This window comes from Hyaena hyaena, unplaced genomic scaffold (genome assembly GCF_003009895.1).
Source record: "Hyaena hyaena isolate Hyena2069 unplaced genomic scaffold, ASM300989v1 scaffold_404, whole genome shotgun sequence".
Lineage (NCBI taxonomy): Eukaryota > Metazoa > Chordata > Mammalia > Carnivora > Hyaenidae > Hyaena > Hyaena hyaena.
The window spans coordinates 1612064-1630922 of NW_024081036.1; the positions used below are offsets into that span (position 1 = coordinate 1612064).

An 18859-nucleotide genomic window follows, 5' to 3' on the forward strand; every position below is an offset into this window, starting at 1 on the left:
GGTCTATGGAGAGTTGTTTCAGAGACAAAAATAATGTAATTGTTGGTAGAAACAGGGATCCATCAATTCCCTGTAGGTCATAAAATCACGTCATAAAACTCAACATCAACAAGATGGAAGAAACCCCATTTTAGAATTATACTTTTGCATACAGGACTACTTCTATAATGGTTTCACAGGTTAAAAAATAAAGGCAAGTGAGAAAATTTCTTAATTCTTAAAAGCATTTAAGGCGATGCATATATCTTAGGGTTTCAGGGCTGACAGATGGCACACATCACAAGGAAAGTGATAACGAGATCTGAGGGACCATTCATGCATCACCTCTGAGGTTAGGAATTGAGACACTCAGCAGAAACTAAGCACTGGAACAGAGATATGAAATGGCTCCAAATATATAGGGGGAATAGGGCTTAATAATTATTATAGGTTATTAAGAAAAAGAATACTATGTCCTAGTCAAGGGTGCCATATGAGAGGAATACGCTGTCTCAAAATGCATGCAGTGGTTAGAACAGGCACTAGACATCTATGGGAAAGAACTGAGCCTTCAGACTCAGGGTGTGGTATCCCACATCCCTTAAAATCACAGCCTTCCTATAAAAAATGAAGACAATATCCGACCTGCACCCCAAGTAGTGGACTCTGAATTGAGAGTTACGTGTAAAAGCAGGTTTTAAACTGTAAAATATTACAAAAACACAAGTCATTGGCATGACTGCTCATAGAAAATGGAGAACAGTTACTACCGGCTCTAATTCTGTACTATTTGAAATGACACAATCAATATTAAAAATAAATACATACTCGGGCACCCACATGGCTCAGTCGGTTAAGTGCCCGACTCTTAATTTTGGCCCAGGTCATGATCTCACAGTTCGTGGGTTTGAGCCCCACAGTGGGCTCTGTGCTGACGGTGCAGATCCTGCTTGGGCTTCTCTCTCTCCCTCTCTCTGCTTCTCTTGCTTGCACTCTTTCTCTCTCTCTCAAAATAAATAAATTTAAAAAAATATACACATAAAAATAGTCAAAATAGCACCTGAACTGAAACATCACAATATAAGAAAGACATTTAAAGACAGTGTTGCAGATTGCAGAGCTTTATATTTTTAAATTTAGGCAACCTTTACATCAACACTTATTTCTTCCAAAAAACTAATGCACTTTGGGTGGGTTTTTGTTGTTGTTGTTATATGGATTTTTGCTTAAGAGGAAACTAAATTTTGATGCTCTCTCCAAGAATTTTCAGAAAATATTTTCCGGTGAAGTTAAAAAAACGTAGTTTGTAAAAATGAAGCACTGAATAACATATTTTAGGTAGAATAGAAGACATTTTCTGGGTGATTTATTTCCAATTATAGCCTTCGTATTGCAATTCAATTGGTTGCTAAGGCTAATTACAAAGGGGAAAATTACAAAGTGCCCAGGAAGGCAGTAACAGCATTCCTCAACACGACAATCATTACCATGGTAGCACAGCTCGGAATTTGAACTTATTTGACCATTGAGCAAAGATTTATTGTCTGCCCTCTTTCTTGCCAGGCTGGACTGGCCTGGCATATGGTTTTATTTATCATTGTATCCCCTGTGTGTGGCTTATACCGATTTTTCTCTTGGTTCCTTTTACCACTTCATCCTTGATAAATTTCATATGACTATTTCCTTAGTTATAATACATCTTATATATAAAGATATCCTTGGTATTTTTAATTGAAAAAAAATGTACCAAATATGTTACAGGTTCAAATTGTACAGCAAAAACAATTATTTCTTTCCCTAGTGATTCTGAATCCTAGACGACTCTTGGATCTCCAACTGCTTCAGGTGAGGTTAACTCCCCCCCTTTTATTTAGTCATTTTACTGCTCCCCCTTCACGTTCTATTCAGGTATTGGAATTAGCCTATCAGCAGAGAGCATAGTATCTGAAACTTCTTCTTAGAAGCTTCGTTTGGAATTTATTTACTTTGTATTCTGGACCATTTTATTATCGTTTCAAAGGAGCTGCAAGTTGGTATCACCTTGAGCATCAAAATGGTTCATGACATTTTTCAGATGGGAATGTAGCCAGGTGATCTATTTTCTGGAGACACAGAATGAAATTTCACTGAAATACTGCTGAATGTTATCTTCTTCTCAGTAATGACCTTTTTTAAAATTTGGACAAAGTGGCTTATTTAGAGCTCAAAATCAAAGGCAGAGAAGTGTTTGCGCTGCTGTTTGTTTCTAGAGTCCATGGGGTGTTGAAGCCACTTGGCTCCCAGTTATGAAGGTGTCCTGTGGGCAAATGTAGCTCATATAACTCTCATTGCACACAGAACACTAGATTGCAACTGCAAAATGATCAACATTTATATTCCTCACGATTCAAGGAGAGAGTCATTTGACGTAGTCAAATCAACAAAATTGAAAGGCAACCTGTGGAATTGGGGGAAATATCTGCAAAACAGATCCGACAAGGGGTTAATATCCAAAATATATAAAGAATGTATACAAATCAATAGAAAAACAAACCTAACAACACAATTAAAAAATTGGGCAGAGAATGTAGACAGTTTTCCAAAGAAGACATACAAATGACCAACAGGTACATAAAAACGTCCTCCATATCACTAACCAGGGAAATGCAACGAGCTATGCCCTCACACTTCACACTTGTTAAACGGCTGTCCTCAATGAGACTAGATAGCAGGTATTGGCCTGCATGTGTTTGTATAGTTGTTGGTTTTTTTTTTTTAATAGTATTTTACAAAGATTTTGCAAGTATTTTACAAGATATGCACGCACTGTATTTGACTTAACCATCCACCCAACGATGGACATCTAGTTTGTTTTCAGTTTGGGGGTATTTCAAATAAAGCTGCTATGAACATTTGTGTATAGGTTTTTGTGGGAACAGAAAGTTTTCATTTCTCTGGGACAAATATCTAAGACTGTAATTGATGGGCTATATGGCAGGTGTAGAAGTGGTTTGTTTATGGAACTGCCAATTTGACCTCTTGTTCTCTCTACCACTCCCCCACTTGTACTCTGCCCCCCCCTTCAAAAAATAAACATTATTTAAAAAGGGGCAGGAGGTGCCTGAGTGGCTCAGTCAGTTAAGCAACGGAGTTCAGCTCAGGTCATGATCTCATGGTTGGTGAGTTCAAGCCCTATGTCAGGCTCTGTGCTGACAGCTCAGAGCCTGGAGCCTATTTAAGAATGTGTCTCCTTCTCTTTCTGCCCCTCCCTTGCTTGCTCTCTGTCTCTCTCTCAAAAATAAACAGACAAACATACATTACAAAAAAAGAAAAAGAAGAAAGAAACTGCCAAATCGTTTTCAAGAGTATCTGAATGGTCACTTCACATTCCCAACAGCGATGTATGAGCGATCCAGTTTTTGCTTTCTTGCCGGCATGTAGGGTAGTCACTGCTTTTTATTTTCACCTTTCCAGTAGGTGTATACTGATAGCTCATGGTGGCTTTAATTTGCATCCCCCTAATGGCTGAGAATACTGAACATCTGTGCATGGCTTTATTTACCATTTGCATAGCAACTTTTGTGAAGTGTCATCAGTTCATGTCTTTTGCCCATTTTCTAACTGAATTGTTGTTATTTTTAAATCTACCATAGAGTTTTAGGAGATTTTTATACTAGCTCTTTGTTAGAGCTATGTAGTCTGTAAATATTTTCTCCCAGACTATAGCACTTTTTTTCATCCTCTTCATAGGCTTTTACAGAGAGCAAACGCTTTTAATTTTGATAAGGTTAATTGATCAATTTTCCCTTTTACAGTCTATGCTTTTGACATCAAATCTAAGAACTCTGCCTAGACCCAGTTTCCAAAGGTTTTCTTATACATCGTGGCAGTTTTATAGTTTTACTTTTTACATTTAAGCCCAGGACCTATTGTGAGGTTTATGTTGAGATTCATTTACTTTGCCTTGGTTTATCCAACTGCTCCAGGAACATTTATTGAAAAGGTATAATCCTTCCTTCGCTGATTTGCTTTTGTACTTCCGTCAAAGATTCATTGGTTATATTTGTGTGGGTCGCTCTTTTAAAACAAACACTCTCTTAATTATATAGCCTGAATGTATGCTTTCATCAAAGCTCCCATACTTGTCCATGGGTGAAAAGAATAATTTGGTAATGGTGCGCTAAATGCCCAATGGTGCGCGAGGAGTGACTATAGTATAAAATGAATGCTGGTATCTCCATATTAGTAAGGAAAGCCATTTACTACTCATTACTTTAAAAATTAATTATTTTAGTGTATTCTAAAATTTAATTGGGTCACTTCCAATAATGACATTTTATCCATCAGAGGTATTAGTTGCTATTAGTTGTAACAGAAGTCGACACTGGCTGATTCAGTTAGAAGGAAATTTATTAAATTTTTCATTACTTCAAATTAGGAAGAGAGGACTGGAGAACCAGGTTCGAGCCGGAAAAACCATAAGTGATCTCTTAAATCATTAAGTTTCTTGATGAGGCCATTGCCTTTCGACAGTAGGTACAACAGTTTACAACGCTTATACTTTTGCATCAATAAATCAGTCCAGTAGAAACAATTACTCTGTTGTCCCCTGTGAAGATCCCTATCCTGGGGTGCCTTTTTTAATCGCTAATTCAAATCGCTAACTCGTCATGTAATTGGTAACACCTACCTCGTTTCTCATGTCCTGGCAGCAGAAGATATGAGGAAAGAATATGTTTGGCCTTTCATCTTGTAATGATGTGAGGTTTATTTACTATCTTCTATATATACAATATTGATAATATCTATAATATTGATGATATCTAATATTGATGATGGGGTGCTCTCCATATATATTGAAAAAGACTGAAATGCAGGGTGTAAAACCAAATGATGACTACCTGATTCATACTGTTAATTTGTTTAACTACTTATGAAGGCAGAGTGAACCTAATTATCCTAGTTCAGTAGGGTTCTGTGGTCATATATAGTGATAAACAACTTGTTGTGAATTCTCTTCTGGTGAAAAGTACGTTGCTCACTATAGAGTCACGTGAGTAGACTGATAACAAATCAAACAAACACAAATGAACAAACGACTCTATTGTCCAGAGATCCATTAAACAAGAAATCTCTGGAAGCAGAACCTGTCATTGTTATTTACACACACACACACACCCTAAAACTCAAAAACCATTCCCTGTGATTGTAATGTGTGTCCAGTGTTAAGAACCATGGCTAAAAGAGGCAGAACAATTGACCTTGTCCATGAAGTCGAATGCTAGAGCAGGCTTTTAACTGCTTTGTGCCTCATTTGCCCCCATTTTTATCCAGAGGCAGGTTACACATCAACACTACTTGCAACACTTGTGTTTAGTTCTATCACTCAAACGCTTAGTTGTTGGGTTTTTTTTTTTTTCCAATTTCACTATCACAAACCCTAGTTTCCCTACAGAGACAGATAACCCATCTAAAACTATCTAAAGACAAAATTACCCCAAGAAGAGGGTCTCGCTGTTAAGGAAGAGCTACTGCCAACTCTCTTGGCTCTCGGCACAGCTCTGGAGGCCCGCAAAGCCCGTTTCCCCATGCAGAAATCACTACCAAATTCAACCAGCTGAGAATTTTCCACTTCTATTAGTGGTGTCCTGGGTAACTCAGGCCAGCCTACAGGCTGACAATTAAAAAAGCTGGGCAAATACAGAAGTTATCTATTTGAAGGCACTGAAGCCCACCAAAGACAAAACTGAGAAGGTATTTCTATAGGAAATTCCAAAAATAGGATCAAATGAAAATTGTATCCCTGAAAAAGTAATTGAATACAATGAATAAATTAAACAGCTTATTCACTGGGGTGCCTAGGTGGCTCAGTTGGTTAAACGTCCAACTTCGGCTCAGGTCATGATCTCACGGTTTGTGGGTTCGAGCCCCACGTCAGGTTCTGTGCTGGCTGCCAGCTCAGAGCCTGGAGCCTGTTTCAGATTCTGTGTCTCCCTCTCTCTCTGATCCTCTCCTGCTCACACTGTCTCTCTTTCTCCCAGAAATAAATAAAGCATTAAAAAAATTATAAACAGCTTATTCATAGCTGAGTAGAAAATTAGTGAACTAGAAGATACGTAAGAAGAAAATATCCTAAAGCTTCGAGTGACAAAAAAGTGAAATAGAAAAAAGCACAGAAGCACAGAAAATATGGTATAAATGATCCAGCAGATGAATTAGGGAGAAAAGAATGGACAGAATTGATAGTACAGAAGGGGAAATAGCAAATAATTTTTCAGAACAGAAGAAATATATCAAGCCATAAAATCCAGAAGCACTATAAACCCAAGAATAATAAACAGAATTAAAGCTACATTTATACATAACAGAGCAACATTTGTGAAAACCAGAAAACAAGGGTATTAAATGCAGGCAGAGGGGGACATTCTAATTATTTTCAAAAGATGACAGTAAGACAGCTAACTTTTCAAAGCAAACAGTGAGAGGTAGAAGACTTATTTCTTCTCGGTGCTAGAAAAAAGATACTTCCATGTCAGTGACTCTCAATCATGGCTAGCCACTAGAAGTAAAACATGCCTTTCTAGGATACTAAACTTCACCTCTCATTGCTCTCCTTTACCAAATACTTCTTTACCACAATGCATTCCATACATTCAAGATTCAGTGATGTTGCTAAGTTGAGAATGAACATTAACCCTTCCTATAAAATACATCAGTGACTTCTTGGGTTCTTAGAACATTGTAAGCCCTTTATTCTGGGCCTTTACTCAATGCTCCTCCCCCCCCCCCCAACACATGTTATTATTTAGGTATGCAATTTCTTCTACATGGAACTCACAAAGCCTTCTCTATTCATGATTTCTCACCATGGTGTTACTTTCTCTATAAACCACACAGCACAGACTGCCTACGGGTACTCAATAGGTATGTGTCACATATTGTCTCAATTTTCTCTCCCCATCCATCCATTTATACTCTGTCTCCTCAAATAGGAAACTAAACAACAAAGGAAAGAACAAAATAAGCCTCTTAGATACCAAGAATGAGGTGTAACATTGCAGTTAACCACTTTGCAGAGGCATAAACCCAGACCTATAAAGAACATAAAACTGACTCTAAGCAACAGGGGTTTTTTTCTTTTATTCTTCCTTTTTTAAAAAATGTTTATTTCCTTTTGAGTGAGAGAGACAGACAGAACGTGCACAGGGGAGGGACACAGAGAGAGACAGAGACACAGAATCTGAAGCAGGCTCCAGGCTCTCAGCTATCAACACAGAGCCCGACACAGGGCTGGAACCCAGGAACTGTGAGATAAGACCTGAGCAGAAGTCAGATGCTTAACCAGCTGAGCCACCCAGGCACTCCTATATGTGTTTTTGCCTTAATAAAGTCTGAAGCATTGAATCTCCAATAAGAAAAACCAATAGAGAATCATCAGAAGTTACTGAGTTTTAAATCAAGTACAATTTGAACAGCCATGGCATTGTAATTACTTAGATTAGAACACACAAAGTAGAAGAAGGATGTCTTTTGTGAGTAACCATATTGCTGGCAGAAGTGTCAGCCGGCATCAAGACGGCTCACAGAAAGAATGATCCAGAGCCTTTAGAAATTTTTAAGTTATGGGGCACCTCGGTGGCTCAGTTGGTTGAGCGTCTTACTTGATTTTGGCTCAGGTCATGATTCCAGGGTCCTGGGATCAAGCCCCGCACTGGTCTCTGTACTGAGCATGGAGCCTGCTTAAGATTTTCTGTCTCTCTCTCTCTCTCTCTCTTTCTGCCTCTCCCCCACTCACTTGTACATGCACTCTCTCTAAAATAAAATAATAATAAAATAAAGTAAAATAAAATAAAATACAGAAGAATTAAGTTATGTCCACCACACTGAGAAGTAAATTTCTGTCCCTCAAAGAAATCTTCACTCTATCATGTTTGTATTCACATTATCAAGCCTTACAGAATGCCAGCAACTAGCATTATGTGACTGATTTATTGGATAACTAACTTTATATTTTGGAAGTGACAATTTGTAAGTCTCCGCGCTAATCATGGTGTTTTTTGTTACTTTACAGGAGTCTAATACATCTCACATTTCCCTTATTTACCCCCAAATCCTCACTGTAAGGCAATGATTATCAACCCTAGCACCAGATCAAAAAACCTCTGGAGAACTTCAAAAGCATATCCATGCTCAAACCCCAGCCATGCCAAATCAATAAGGAAAAGCCCAGGCTGTGTAGGTAACTCCAACATGCAGTTGATCTTTTCTTTTAAGTCGAGGTCTAAGTAGCATAGATAATTGTGGAAAGTATCAGAAAGTGACAGTAAGTGTGCTAAGTAAGTCATCAGAGTTTTAAATAGCTGTCATTTTAAATGTATAGAAGAACACATTTCATACTTACACACAAATGGGGCAGCTCCCAGTTAAATTCAGCATGATGAAAAACAAAAAACAGAAAACAAACCTCAGCATCATGATCCAGCAGAGATACACTTTTGTTTAGAAGACTTGCAGAGCTAATACTTAAAGATTTCAAAGTGTAATGAAGTGTATAAAAGCCATCAGGAAAATGATGACAGGGGTGTTTTCTACAGCACCGCCTCAGGGTCCGTAAAACATCCAGGGAGATACCTTCCTACTTCCTAGTAAGTTACAGGAAAAGGCACAGTTTCCAAAGCAAGTTCAAATACGCAAAAAGTATGTTTTCATTCTTTTTCTTGAATAGCATGTCAGAAATTTTGCTACGGTTATGTAAACAGAGATAAAGAAGTTTCCCTAACTGGTTGCTAGCCTTTGAAAGCTATAGTGTTTTAAAAATATGCTAGATTTCAATTTTAGACTAGTATCAAAATTTTTCCAAACAAAGAGTAATGTGATCATGTAATAACTTAGGTAATAAAAACTTAGCTTGTATGCTATTAAGACATTTTACGAACATTTTCTTCTGTCATCCTTCCTGACTACTGTATTTGTATATAATTCAGCCTGTACGAGTACTAACATGTCATCTGGAAATACTGTACATACATATTATACTTAATATATAATACACATGTATTTATGGATACATACATAGATAAGTACATATTTTAAAAGTTAGTGAATGGTCAGAGAAAACCAATTTCATATTTACAAAGAAAAAATCATGAGGATAAAAATAACTGTACACATTTATACATGTATAAAACTTCTATAAAACTCTACATAGGGATGCCTGGTCCTTTAAGTGTCCAACTTTGGCTCAGATCATGATCTCATAGTTCATGAGTTTGAGCCCCACATCAGCCTCTCTGCTGTCAGCACGGAGCCTGCTTTGCTTCAAATCCTCTGTCCCGTCTCTCTCTGCCTCTCTCCTGCTCATTCTCTTTCTCTTCCTCCCTCTCTCTCTCTCTCTCTCTCTCTCTCTCTCTCTCTCTCTCCCCCCCTCTCAAAATAAATAAACTTTAAAAATGTATCAAAAATCTACACATAAATAACAAAGTGGCATATAGACTATTTTTAAAATAAGAGAACAGGAAAAAAAAAGAAAGGAACATCATTTATTTATATCTATTTGAAATCCTTTTCTTTAAAAGTACACAAGAAACAATGAGGCCTGCCAAGCACAGGTCATGGCAGTCACGGAGGGATTCAGTCCTGCGCGATGTGCAGGTATTGGGGTAACACTGTCACACTCTTCACTGCATGACTACGTCACTACATACCATCTTTTGATTAGCCAGGTCCCAGGAAAAATGTACGATTTTTAAAAACTATGTTTTTTTTTTAAATGAACTCACTTTTCATTGTTAGTTTAAACAAAATCTTTTATATAAATTATTCTTAAAAATTTTAGTTTATTTATTTTGAGAGAGAGAGAGAATACACAAGCGGGGAGGAACAGAGAGAGAGGGGAGAGAGAATCCTAAGCTGGCTCCGTACTGACAGTGCAGGGCCCAATGAAGGGGCTTGAACTCATGAGCCGTGAGATCATGACCTGAGCAGAAATCAAGAGTCAGTTGCTTAACTAACTGAGCCACCCAGGCACTCCCTATAAACCTGTTTTAATAAAAAGATCATCTTCCATAACTAAAGGTAATGCTAAGATAAAGAGACTTAAATATGTTTAAATATTTTAAATTCTACATAGACACGACCAGCTGCATTCTGGATCTGTTCTCCACTCCTACAAGAAGTTATCTGGTGATTAGATGGTATGACGAAAATGAAACCATGTCCATTTAAAGTGGTCCGGAAAAATACCTGCACATTATGGCCTTATTGCAGTATAAATTTTGCCAGTCTTATTGAGATATAATTGATATATGACACTGTAGAAGTTGAAAGTGTACAATTTAATGATCTGATATATGTATACATTGTGAAATAATTACCACACTAAGTTTATTGAACATCCATCACCTCATCTAGGTACTTTTTTTTTTTTAACTTGTGATGAGAACTTTTTAGATCTACTCTCCTAACAACTTTAAAACATACAACAGAGTACTGTTGGTTACAGTCACCATACTGTACATCACATCTCCAGAACGTATTTATCTTACAACCGGAAGTTTGTATCTTTGACCACCTTCAGCCACTCCCACCACCTCCCACCTGCCACCAGCACGTTCATCTGCAATGTAAGTAACTTAAAGTGGAGTCAAGTGAATGATAACGTTAGCTTTACACTATGGAACCAACTGAAGAAAGAACAGTTACTCTGAATTATGTGCATAGCTGGGCTGCTACCTGTCTATGTATATTGCGAAGTGGAAGCTATGGCATTGCATATGTAACACTGAACCTGAAATTATAATACCTAGATTCGAGTATATACATTCACACACAAACCTGATCTGTCTCTCTGTAGCTCTGGTTGGTTCACTTTACATTTTTGGGATTCGCAATTATGTACAAAAGGTAAAATTTTAAAAAGGGTAGGGGCGTCTAGGTGGCTTAGTCGGTTAAGCGTCCGACTTTCGCTTAGGTCATGATCTCGCGGTTCGTGGGTTCGGGCCGCGCGTCGGGCTCTGTGCTGACTGCCAGCTCGGAGCCTGGAGCCTGTTTCAGTCTGTGACTCCCTCTCTCTCTGACCCTCCCCTGCTCACGCTGTCTCTCTCTCTCCTAGAAATAAATAAAAAAAAATTTAAAAAAAAATTTAAATAACGGTAAAATTAAATATACTTTCAAAAGCATGCTGGGAAAAATTATATAAGACAATATATGTGAAAATTCTTTAGAAGCTGTAAAATGAATGGTACCCAATACTGCAAAATGATTACATTACGAAGCTTCAAATTAAACCTCAAAGTATCTGATCTCTCGGTCATTTTACTGTTAAGCCAAAATATTAGCCAAGTTTTTAATAATGATTTTAGTACAATAACAGGAGAAGTACTTTACACGTGGTCAAATATTACAACCACCACTTATTTCAAACACCATGAAAACATTTCTTTATTAAATGAGTTTGAGTTTTTTACTAACAACAAAGTATCATTCCTTGTTCCATTCACTTTGGCCGACAGGTACAATACTCTCACTGAGGCACACTGTTGCAATATAAAAAGGAAGTGATCAAAGGATAATACTGCTCTGTAGCTTAAAATAACAGTAATGAAGACTTATGCAGAAAGTTAATGACAATGTTCTTTACCCACGTTCTTGAACTCTGAACAACGCTACCAGAGCTTGAAGAAAAAAGAAAATACCATTACGAGAGTTAAGACAAACAATAAAACTGAGGTAATGTAATTATAGTATCCTCTCTTTTAATTAGTTTGTCCCATTTGATAGAAATTATTTCTTCCTTAAAACTAAAACTTCAAAATTTACAAATCTGGAGAAGATCAGTAGATGGTAGGAAAACAGGTAATTTTTATTTTGTTTGTACTGTTTGCTTTTGATCTGTGTACAGTTTCTAAAATGAACTGGGTGTCAACAGAAACAGAGCAAAGTCATGAATACCTAATAGTCCTACTCAATATTATTCACATGGGTTATTATGATCCAAATAGAACAGCACATTACAACAAAAATACTTCAAACAACAAAAATGGATCACACCTATTTCAAATACATAGGCTTCAAATTAACCTATTTGTGTGTGTGTGTGTGTGTGTGTGTGTGTGTGTGTGTGTGTTATTTCAGACTGATCCTAGATATTGACCATTGCTGAGCACTTTTGAAAGACATTTAAGGAAACGGGCAATGCAAATTCTTACAGATATTTGACCACTCTACTCACAATTTATTTCAGTTATTTGAAAGATTTCCCTAAGTACTGAGTATAATCTTTGTTATGTGAGGACATGCCATCTTTTAAGATTCACCTTGCCAGCAGTCATGTGTAAATATATCAAGATAGAAACTGAGATGTGAACATTTATATCTCACTCCTGATTTAACGGCTTGCCCCAGGTAGCACACGTACATAATCATTGAATATCAATATCTGGCAACACGTCTGGGTTTGGTTTTTACAGTTAGGCTGACTTTTATTTTCCTTGTTTTCAGTTTTAAGTTTTGAAGATTCAAAGAACATCAGGCATGCCGATGTGCACATAGAGTTTTTTTTTAAAAAGACAAGATTCTCACCAATTCCTAAAAATACCAGAAACGGCATACACACATACGATTGCAAACAAATTAATATACAGGGATTCTACAGGAAGCATACAAGATGTTTTTCAACTCTAAAATCCTAAGAACCAGTAATTCTTGTAGAGATAGGTAGATAAGTCGATAGAGGTAGAGATAGATACAGATACAGAACTTAAGTGGGACATAGACATAGTGTTAAACATGTACATGATAGTCACCACGAAGGAAAACCTAAGATAAAAAGAGCTAAAATAATTAGAATTTTCATACATTCTAAATCCATATTTAATGAGAAAGAGATAAATGATAAATAACCATGGATATAATGGATCCTTTCCAGAAAGCAACGTTCAGGATACGCAATATTCTAGAATGCGTGAAGATTTAAGTATACCGAAAGCAACTTCCATGTCTTAAAGCCATGGATTGGGAATTCATATCTGAAGTAATGATCCTGAGAGTTCTTTTGAACTTCTGAATGGTCAAAGTGATTCAGTTATTTCTATATTTTATCTTAAATATATTTATTGCATCTTGTTCTTGGAAAATTGGTAATGAATGTCATATAAGATAAAATCACTCTTCATAGTTTCTAGATATTTGGGAAACCAGAGAAATTTTTAATTGCTCTAAGCAACCAAAATAATGCAAATGCACCCATGAAAATTCCCACCTATATTAATAAATGAACTTCTACAAAGGGGCAAATTCTCATAAGCATCTCTCATGAAAAACGACTCTCTTCCATCATCAGAAGAAAGCTGTTTATGGAAGGACAAGAAAACCCAAAGATCTTATAGGAAGATCAATAATCACCAAACCAAGGATGAAAGCGTCTCAAGGTCTGAATCAAAGTAGTAGAGAAAATAAGATGTGGATGAATCCACCGTAAATTCTTGAAACAAACAGAGACTATGCAAAAGAGAAAATCCTGAATAAATGTTCGCCTCATAAAGGTGGGGCTCATCACATACTCTTAATGTGTTGCTCGAATTTTCCCTGCTTCTCTTATATCCAGGTTGAGGTAAAGTGACTCTTACTGGCCTGAGGTACTATGAGTAGTAGTGATGTAGAAGGTATTTATTATGAATAACCCTGACTTAATACAACATGACTGTAGAACATTCACAGTCACACACACACACACACACACACACACACACAATCTCATAAACAGTAGATCCTCCATAATATTTGATTATTCGTTGAATGCGCCAATGCCAACCGTATTTCGAGACACTTCTTTGATACCCACACAAACCACCACCAACTCCTGACCTGACTTTGAGAAACAAACAAAAAACAATTTGTGTAAATACTATTTATTTGTGCCCAATGTGCCTGTGAAAATTCTCCCTGATGTATTGGAACAGAATTCCTTGAGAACAATGATGTGAGGGCTGAGTCTAGAATTAGTCAAACCGTGGCAGTCTGGAATTTGTACAGCGATGTTAATGAAAGGGGTGCTGACCCCTTGATAAGGCCGCATTTACTTTTGCTACGATATCGAGTCAGCACGTCAAGTATAAAGTTATTTTCATGGTTTCAGTGGTTGAGTTCTTAGTTTATCTGCAAACCAAGAATAGGTTGGATATTTTATAATATATGCCTTGCTGACTAAATTTAATCTTTCAGCGGTCCAAAAGAAACAATAAGAGCTAAGAGGTAAACAATTTTGACCAACATACTTTTGCTTTGTTTTATTGTTATTAGTGTTCTTAAGTAACCTTTTATTAAAAAATACTGATCACTATGGCACCTTGTGAATTATAATACCAATCATGCAGCATAGAAGAGAGCAAAGGAAACAACTACTGTAAAGGCTTTTCAATCATGCAAAAGGAAAACAATATATTCAAAGAAACTATGAAATGTTATAATGAAAAATTGACATAGACTATAAAGACATAACTCTGAGTCATGTCATTATTTGTTTAATGATTGAATACCTTTAAAAATTTAATGATTGAATAAACACATTTTTAAAGAATAAGAATAAAATTTGGGATAATTAGACTATTTTTTTTCCAAAATTATTTTCCTGAATGGAAGGTAAGCTAACTAGTGACTCGAGGCAAATTCCAAAGCAAACATTCAAAAAACTGTTCAACACTTACTACTTCACTTCAATAACTGGGTGAGGCAGTACCCCCTACAGGGAGCACTAGATTCTCTAAGAAGACACAAGGCAAGGGCCCTTTTAACACTTTCATTCTGGAAGCGCCTGGATCAGGCTTTTCCCCCAGCCCAGAAGTCAAGTAGTGCTTTTCTGCCCTCATTCCGCACAATAGGGAACACTAACTAGTAAGGAGAAAAGAATAGGATAGAACATTTCATCTCAAATATGCTTTCATGTCATAATAATCTCTGATACCACTGGCCTCATGCCCAGGGGTCTTTTTTCCCTTTAAATTGTTATAAAAATTGGTTCTTGAAAGCACAAGTTCTGTACATCAAAAATCAAATATCTGTGCATATTTCATTAGAATTCTTTTTATTTTGATATTCAGTTCTGAAAATAAGCCATAAAAGAATCGTTACGTATCATGTGAATTCAAAGTATTATTGTCTTTGGAAAAGTCCATACTTCTGAGTCCATGATATTAGTAATATGTATTATTAGCTATGAAAATTAAATTTTAATGTTTAGATAAGTTCTATTTCTATGATTTGGGATACTACTTGTCTTATTTATTTGCTTCAAGTTTTACTATCTTATGAGACAAACTTAACTTACTTTCACAGAACCATCTATGGGAAGTTTTGTCAGGTGAATTCACCCATCTGAATACTAGAATATTCTGAATAGAAAGTCTCTATAGTTTTTAATACCATTCTTCAAAATAGTGAAGGTTAATTTAGTTCAACGTTTCGATTTAATATTAAAACCAAAAGTGTTTCAACACCAAACTCTTAAGTTCACATTTCTCAAGCAGAAATGGAAGACAAAAGCAATTAACCTACATATAAATCTGCTTTTACTGTTTTCTCTGAAGGGTGTCTTTTACAAAGGCTTATCTCCAAGCAGCGAGTATGGAAAGGGATGCTTTGGGACTGCAAACACATCTGCACACACCTTTAAGAGGAATGGTGTTGTCAAAGGACATTTCAAAGGCTGTTAACGCCACGGGGTTACCCAGGAAGCAAGCAATGCTCTTTTCTGGGATCCTATATTTTAATTAGGTTGCATATTCCATTTTTTGTTGTAGGATTTCTGGAAAGCTGGGAAGGGGAGAGGAATCCTACAGACCCCGGGGGGCCAACAGCTCAAAGAGCAGGGTCCTCAGGGTGATTTTTCTTAGCCTCATTCTCAAGCACACAGCGACTCTGTGAACGGATACACCTCTACCCGGGGCACCTGAATCATCCGTTAGCTTATAACGTCTGCGGTGTCAGACGCAACCGAGATTCCAAGAAGACGGAAGGAGCGAGAATGATGACCGGGCACCCCGCGGGGGAGCAAAGGGCTTCAAAGGTCAAGTCCCCAAAATGGTTCTGCCCCCAGGCTCTCGCTCGCCCGCCCGACGGCTGTGCGGGTGGCAGGTGCGAGCAGCGCGTCCCGGCGGCGAGAAGCCGGCAGCCCCCGGACCACTGCAGTTCTGCACGTGGGTTCCTCCACCTCGCGGGAAAAGGACGGGGCGCAACTAAACCTCCGCCCCAGAGCGGCCCCTGCAACCCGAGGGCGCGCCCCGGGGGCGCCCGGCTGCGCGGGGGAGGCTCCGCGGTCCCCCGGCGAGGTACGCCCCGCGCCTGCAGACCGGCCGACGTTCGGGCCCGGGTCCCTCGTCTCCTCGGGGCTCTGTCTGCACCTGCGCCCCGGAAGAAGGCAGCGCAGACACACAGGCCGCCCTTTCCCTTCCCCGTGCGCCCCGCACCTGCGTCCGACTCCGGAGAGAGACGACTCCTGGGTGCGCAGGGACGCTTCCTCTTTCGGGGCTTTTAGGTGTTCTGCCCTCTCTTCGCTCAATTTTTCTAATCTATACTTAGGGTTATTTTTCTTTCTTTCTTTCTAAGTGAGAAAATGAGTGAATTTCTCCCTCCTCACTTCCCCTCTCCAAGTTGGAGGATTCATCCAGTCAGCAGGGGACGCGGGGAATGTTCTGGGTCCAAGCCGCTTGGCCCCAGGGTCCCGGAGCTTCGCAGAACTGTAACTTCGAGAACAGCGAGGGCATCCGGGAAAGCGGCTGTTTCGCCCCCACGGCGGGTTCCCCTTCCCGCTCCGGGCCGGCGCGCCAAGGTCGTTCCGGGTGGCGCCCCTCCGGGCGCGCGCTGCCCGCTGCCACACCGGGACCCCTGCGCGTGGTTCCCAGCACCCCCCCCCCCGCCCACGCCCGCCAAGCCCAAGGGCCGGCCCTCCTCTCCCGGGTCCCTCTCACTTCCTCGTCTGGTCACTAGAGAACTTCCGAACCCCCGGGGGGTCTACACGGTTTCTCCCCCGAGTCGGGCAGAGCAGCTTTCACGGAACAACTACAACGAGGTCTCCGGAAACTTTGCGCCGCGAACGCTGCCGCGCCAGCGGCCGCGAGCACACACCTGCCTGCGCACGGGCGTAGGCACACCTGTCCGGGCGCGCACACGGCCGGGGGGCGGCCGCCGGGCGCCCGAAACTCGCGGGCCGTCGCCGACGGGGACGCGCGGCCCTGCTGGGGCGTCGGAGGAGAATTTCGGAACGGGCTCGGGGAGCAGGGACCGGGAAATGGTGACTCCAAACCCACACGCGGGCGCGTCCGTCCAGCCCCCGCGCGGCCAGCGATTGCCCCCCGCAAGGCGCACTTCGGAGAGCGGAACACAGGGGCTGCGCGTGTGTAAACCCCCCTGCGAGGCGCGTGCATCTCCCGACCTGACCATCCCCTCCGTGTGCACGACTTCTCGGTGTGGTCCAAACCGGCACCGCGCACAGAAGGATGGGGGCCGCGGCGCTCCCGCTGTGCAGAGACCCCCCCCCGGCCCCCCAGGCAGGTGCGGGCCCCCACACCCGCCGAGCAACAAGCGGGCTGTCTGCGAAGGGGCCGGGTCCCCCTTCGCCCCTGTCCCCGCGCGGGTCACCTCTCCCCGCCCCCCCCCCCCTCCAGCCAGCCGCGCCAAACGCGAGCCGGGGAAGGAGAAAGCCGAGCGAGCCACTCACCCCCAGCTTCCTGCTGCGGATTTTCACGTAGCCCTGCTTGACTATGTCGTTAAAGTTGGAGGCCATGGCCAGCGCGTTCGGGCTGCTCCCCTCCGCGATCGGCTTCCCGGCGTCCGGAGCCGCCGCCGCCGCCGCCGCCGGGTCCGCGCAGGTCTCGCATCCAGCCAGCCGCCGCCACAGCCGCGCCGCCGCCCGGTCCCCCGAGCTCCCGCCGGCGGGGACGCGGGCTGCCGGCAGGGCGGCCGCGGACGGGGAGCGCGGGCCCGGCGCCGCGAGCAGCGCCCGCCCTCCGCGTTCCGGTCCTCACCTCCGCCCCCCGCCGCGAGCCGAGCGCCGGGCCCGCGCCGCCGCCGCCAGCTGCGGGCGCCCCCTCCGCGCCGCCGCCCCCGGCAGCACCCACGGGCTGGCGCCTCGCTCGGCGGCGCACAGCTGGCCGGAGCGCACCGGCGCGGCTCCCCGGCGCGGGGGGAGGGGCGGGGGGGGCGGGCCGACTCGGCGGCCGGGCTCCCTCCGCACCCCACCCCCACCCCCCACCCCCGGCCCCGCGGGGTGGCTGCGCTCAGAGATGCGCGCGAGACTCGCTCCATCGCCGGCGGCTCGGGCGGGGACCTCTCGCCTCCCGCGCCCCGGGTCGCGCTCCCCACCCCCCACCCCCGGCGCCCTCTGCCCGCGTCGCTGTCTCGGGTGCGGGATTCCTGAGGACACGGCTCCTCGTTCCGGGGCTCTCCGTGTCCACTCCCCACCTGGGCACCGGGGAACGGGCGGTGGGGTGCCCCCCAGAGAGGAGAGGGCAAACGGGAGCGAGACACGGGTTTCTGCCAGGGGGCTTGTGTACGTGCACGTTTGTTCCCGGGCACATGCTCGTGTTCCGGGTCTTTGCCCCATTGGGAAGCGTGCATCGACGCCGAGCCCTGCCTGGCGCACACAAAGAGACCGACCGTGCGCATGTGTCTAATCCCCTGCTGCCGGGGAGGCGGGCGCGCGAGCCGGCGTCCTCGCGCCGAGCAGCCGCGGCAGGACCCGCGTGCCCCGCGCTGGGCACACGTTTCGGCTAACTACGCCTCGAAGTGGCTCGTGGCTTTTCCTCCTTTAAGGAGAATGGAGACCATTCCCGGGGGGCGCAAATGATTTATCGAAATGTTCAACTTGTACAAATCAACACGGTGGACAACTTTCCCCCCTTTACATAAG

At 42.2% G+C, this 18859-nt stretch overlaps 1 protein-coding gene across 1 annotated transcript in view; it reads right to left on the bottom strand.

Annotated features, from left to right (window-relative positions):
* The window catches only part of DOK6 (docking protein 6), a 370759-nt gene extending 353025 nt beyond the window's left edge, over positions 1 to 17734 (bottom strand). The window contains exon 1 of the mRNA XM_039251938.1: positions 17669 to 17734. Within this exon, the coding sequence (XP_039107869.1) occupies positions 17669 to 17734 (66 nt within the window). The remainder of the gene's footprint in view (positions 1 to 17668) is intronic.
* Positions 17735 to 18859: the final 1125 nt, after the last annotated feature.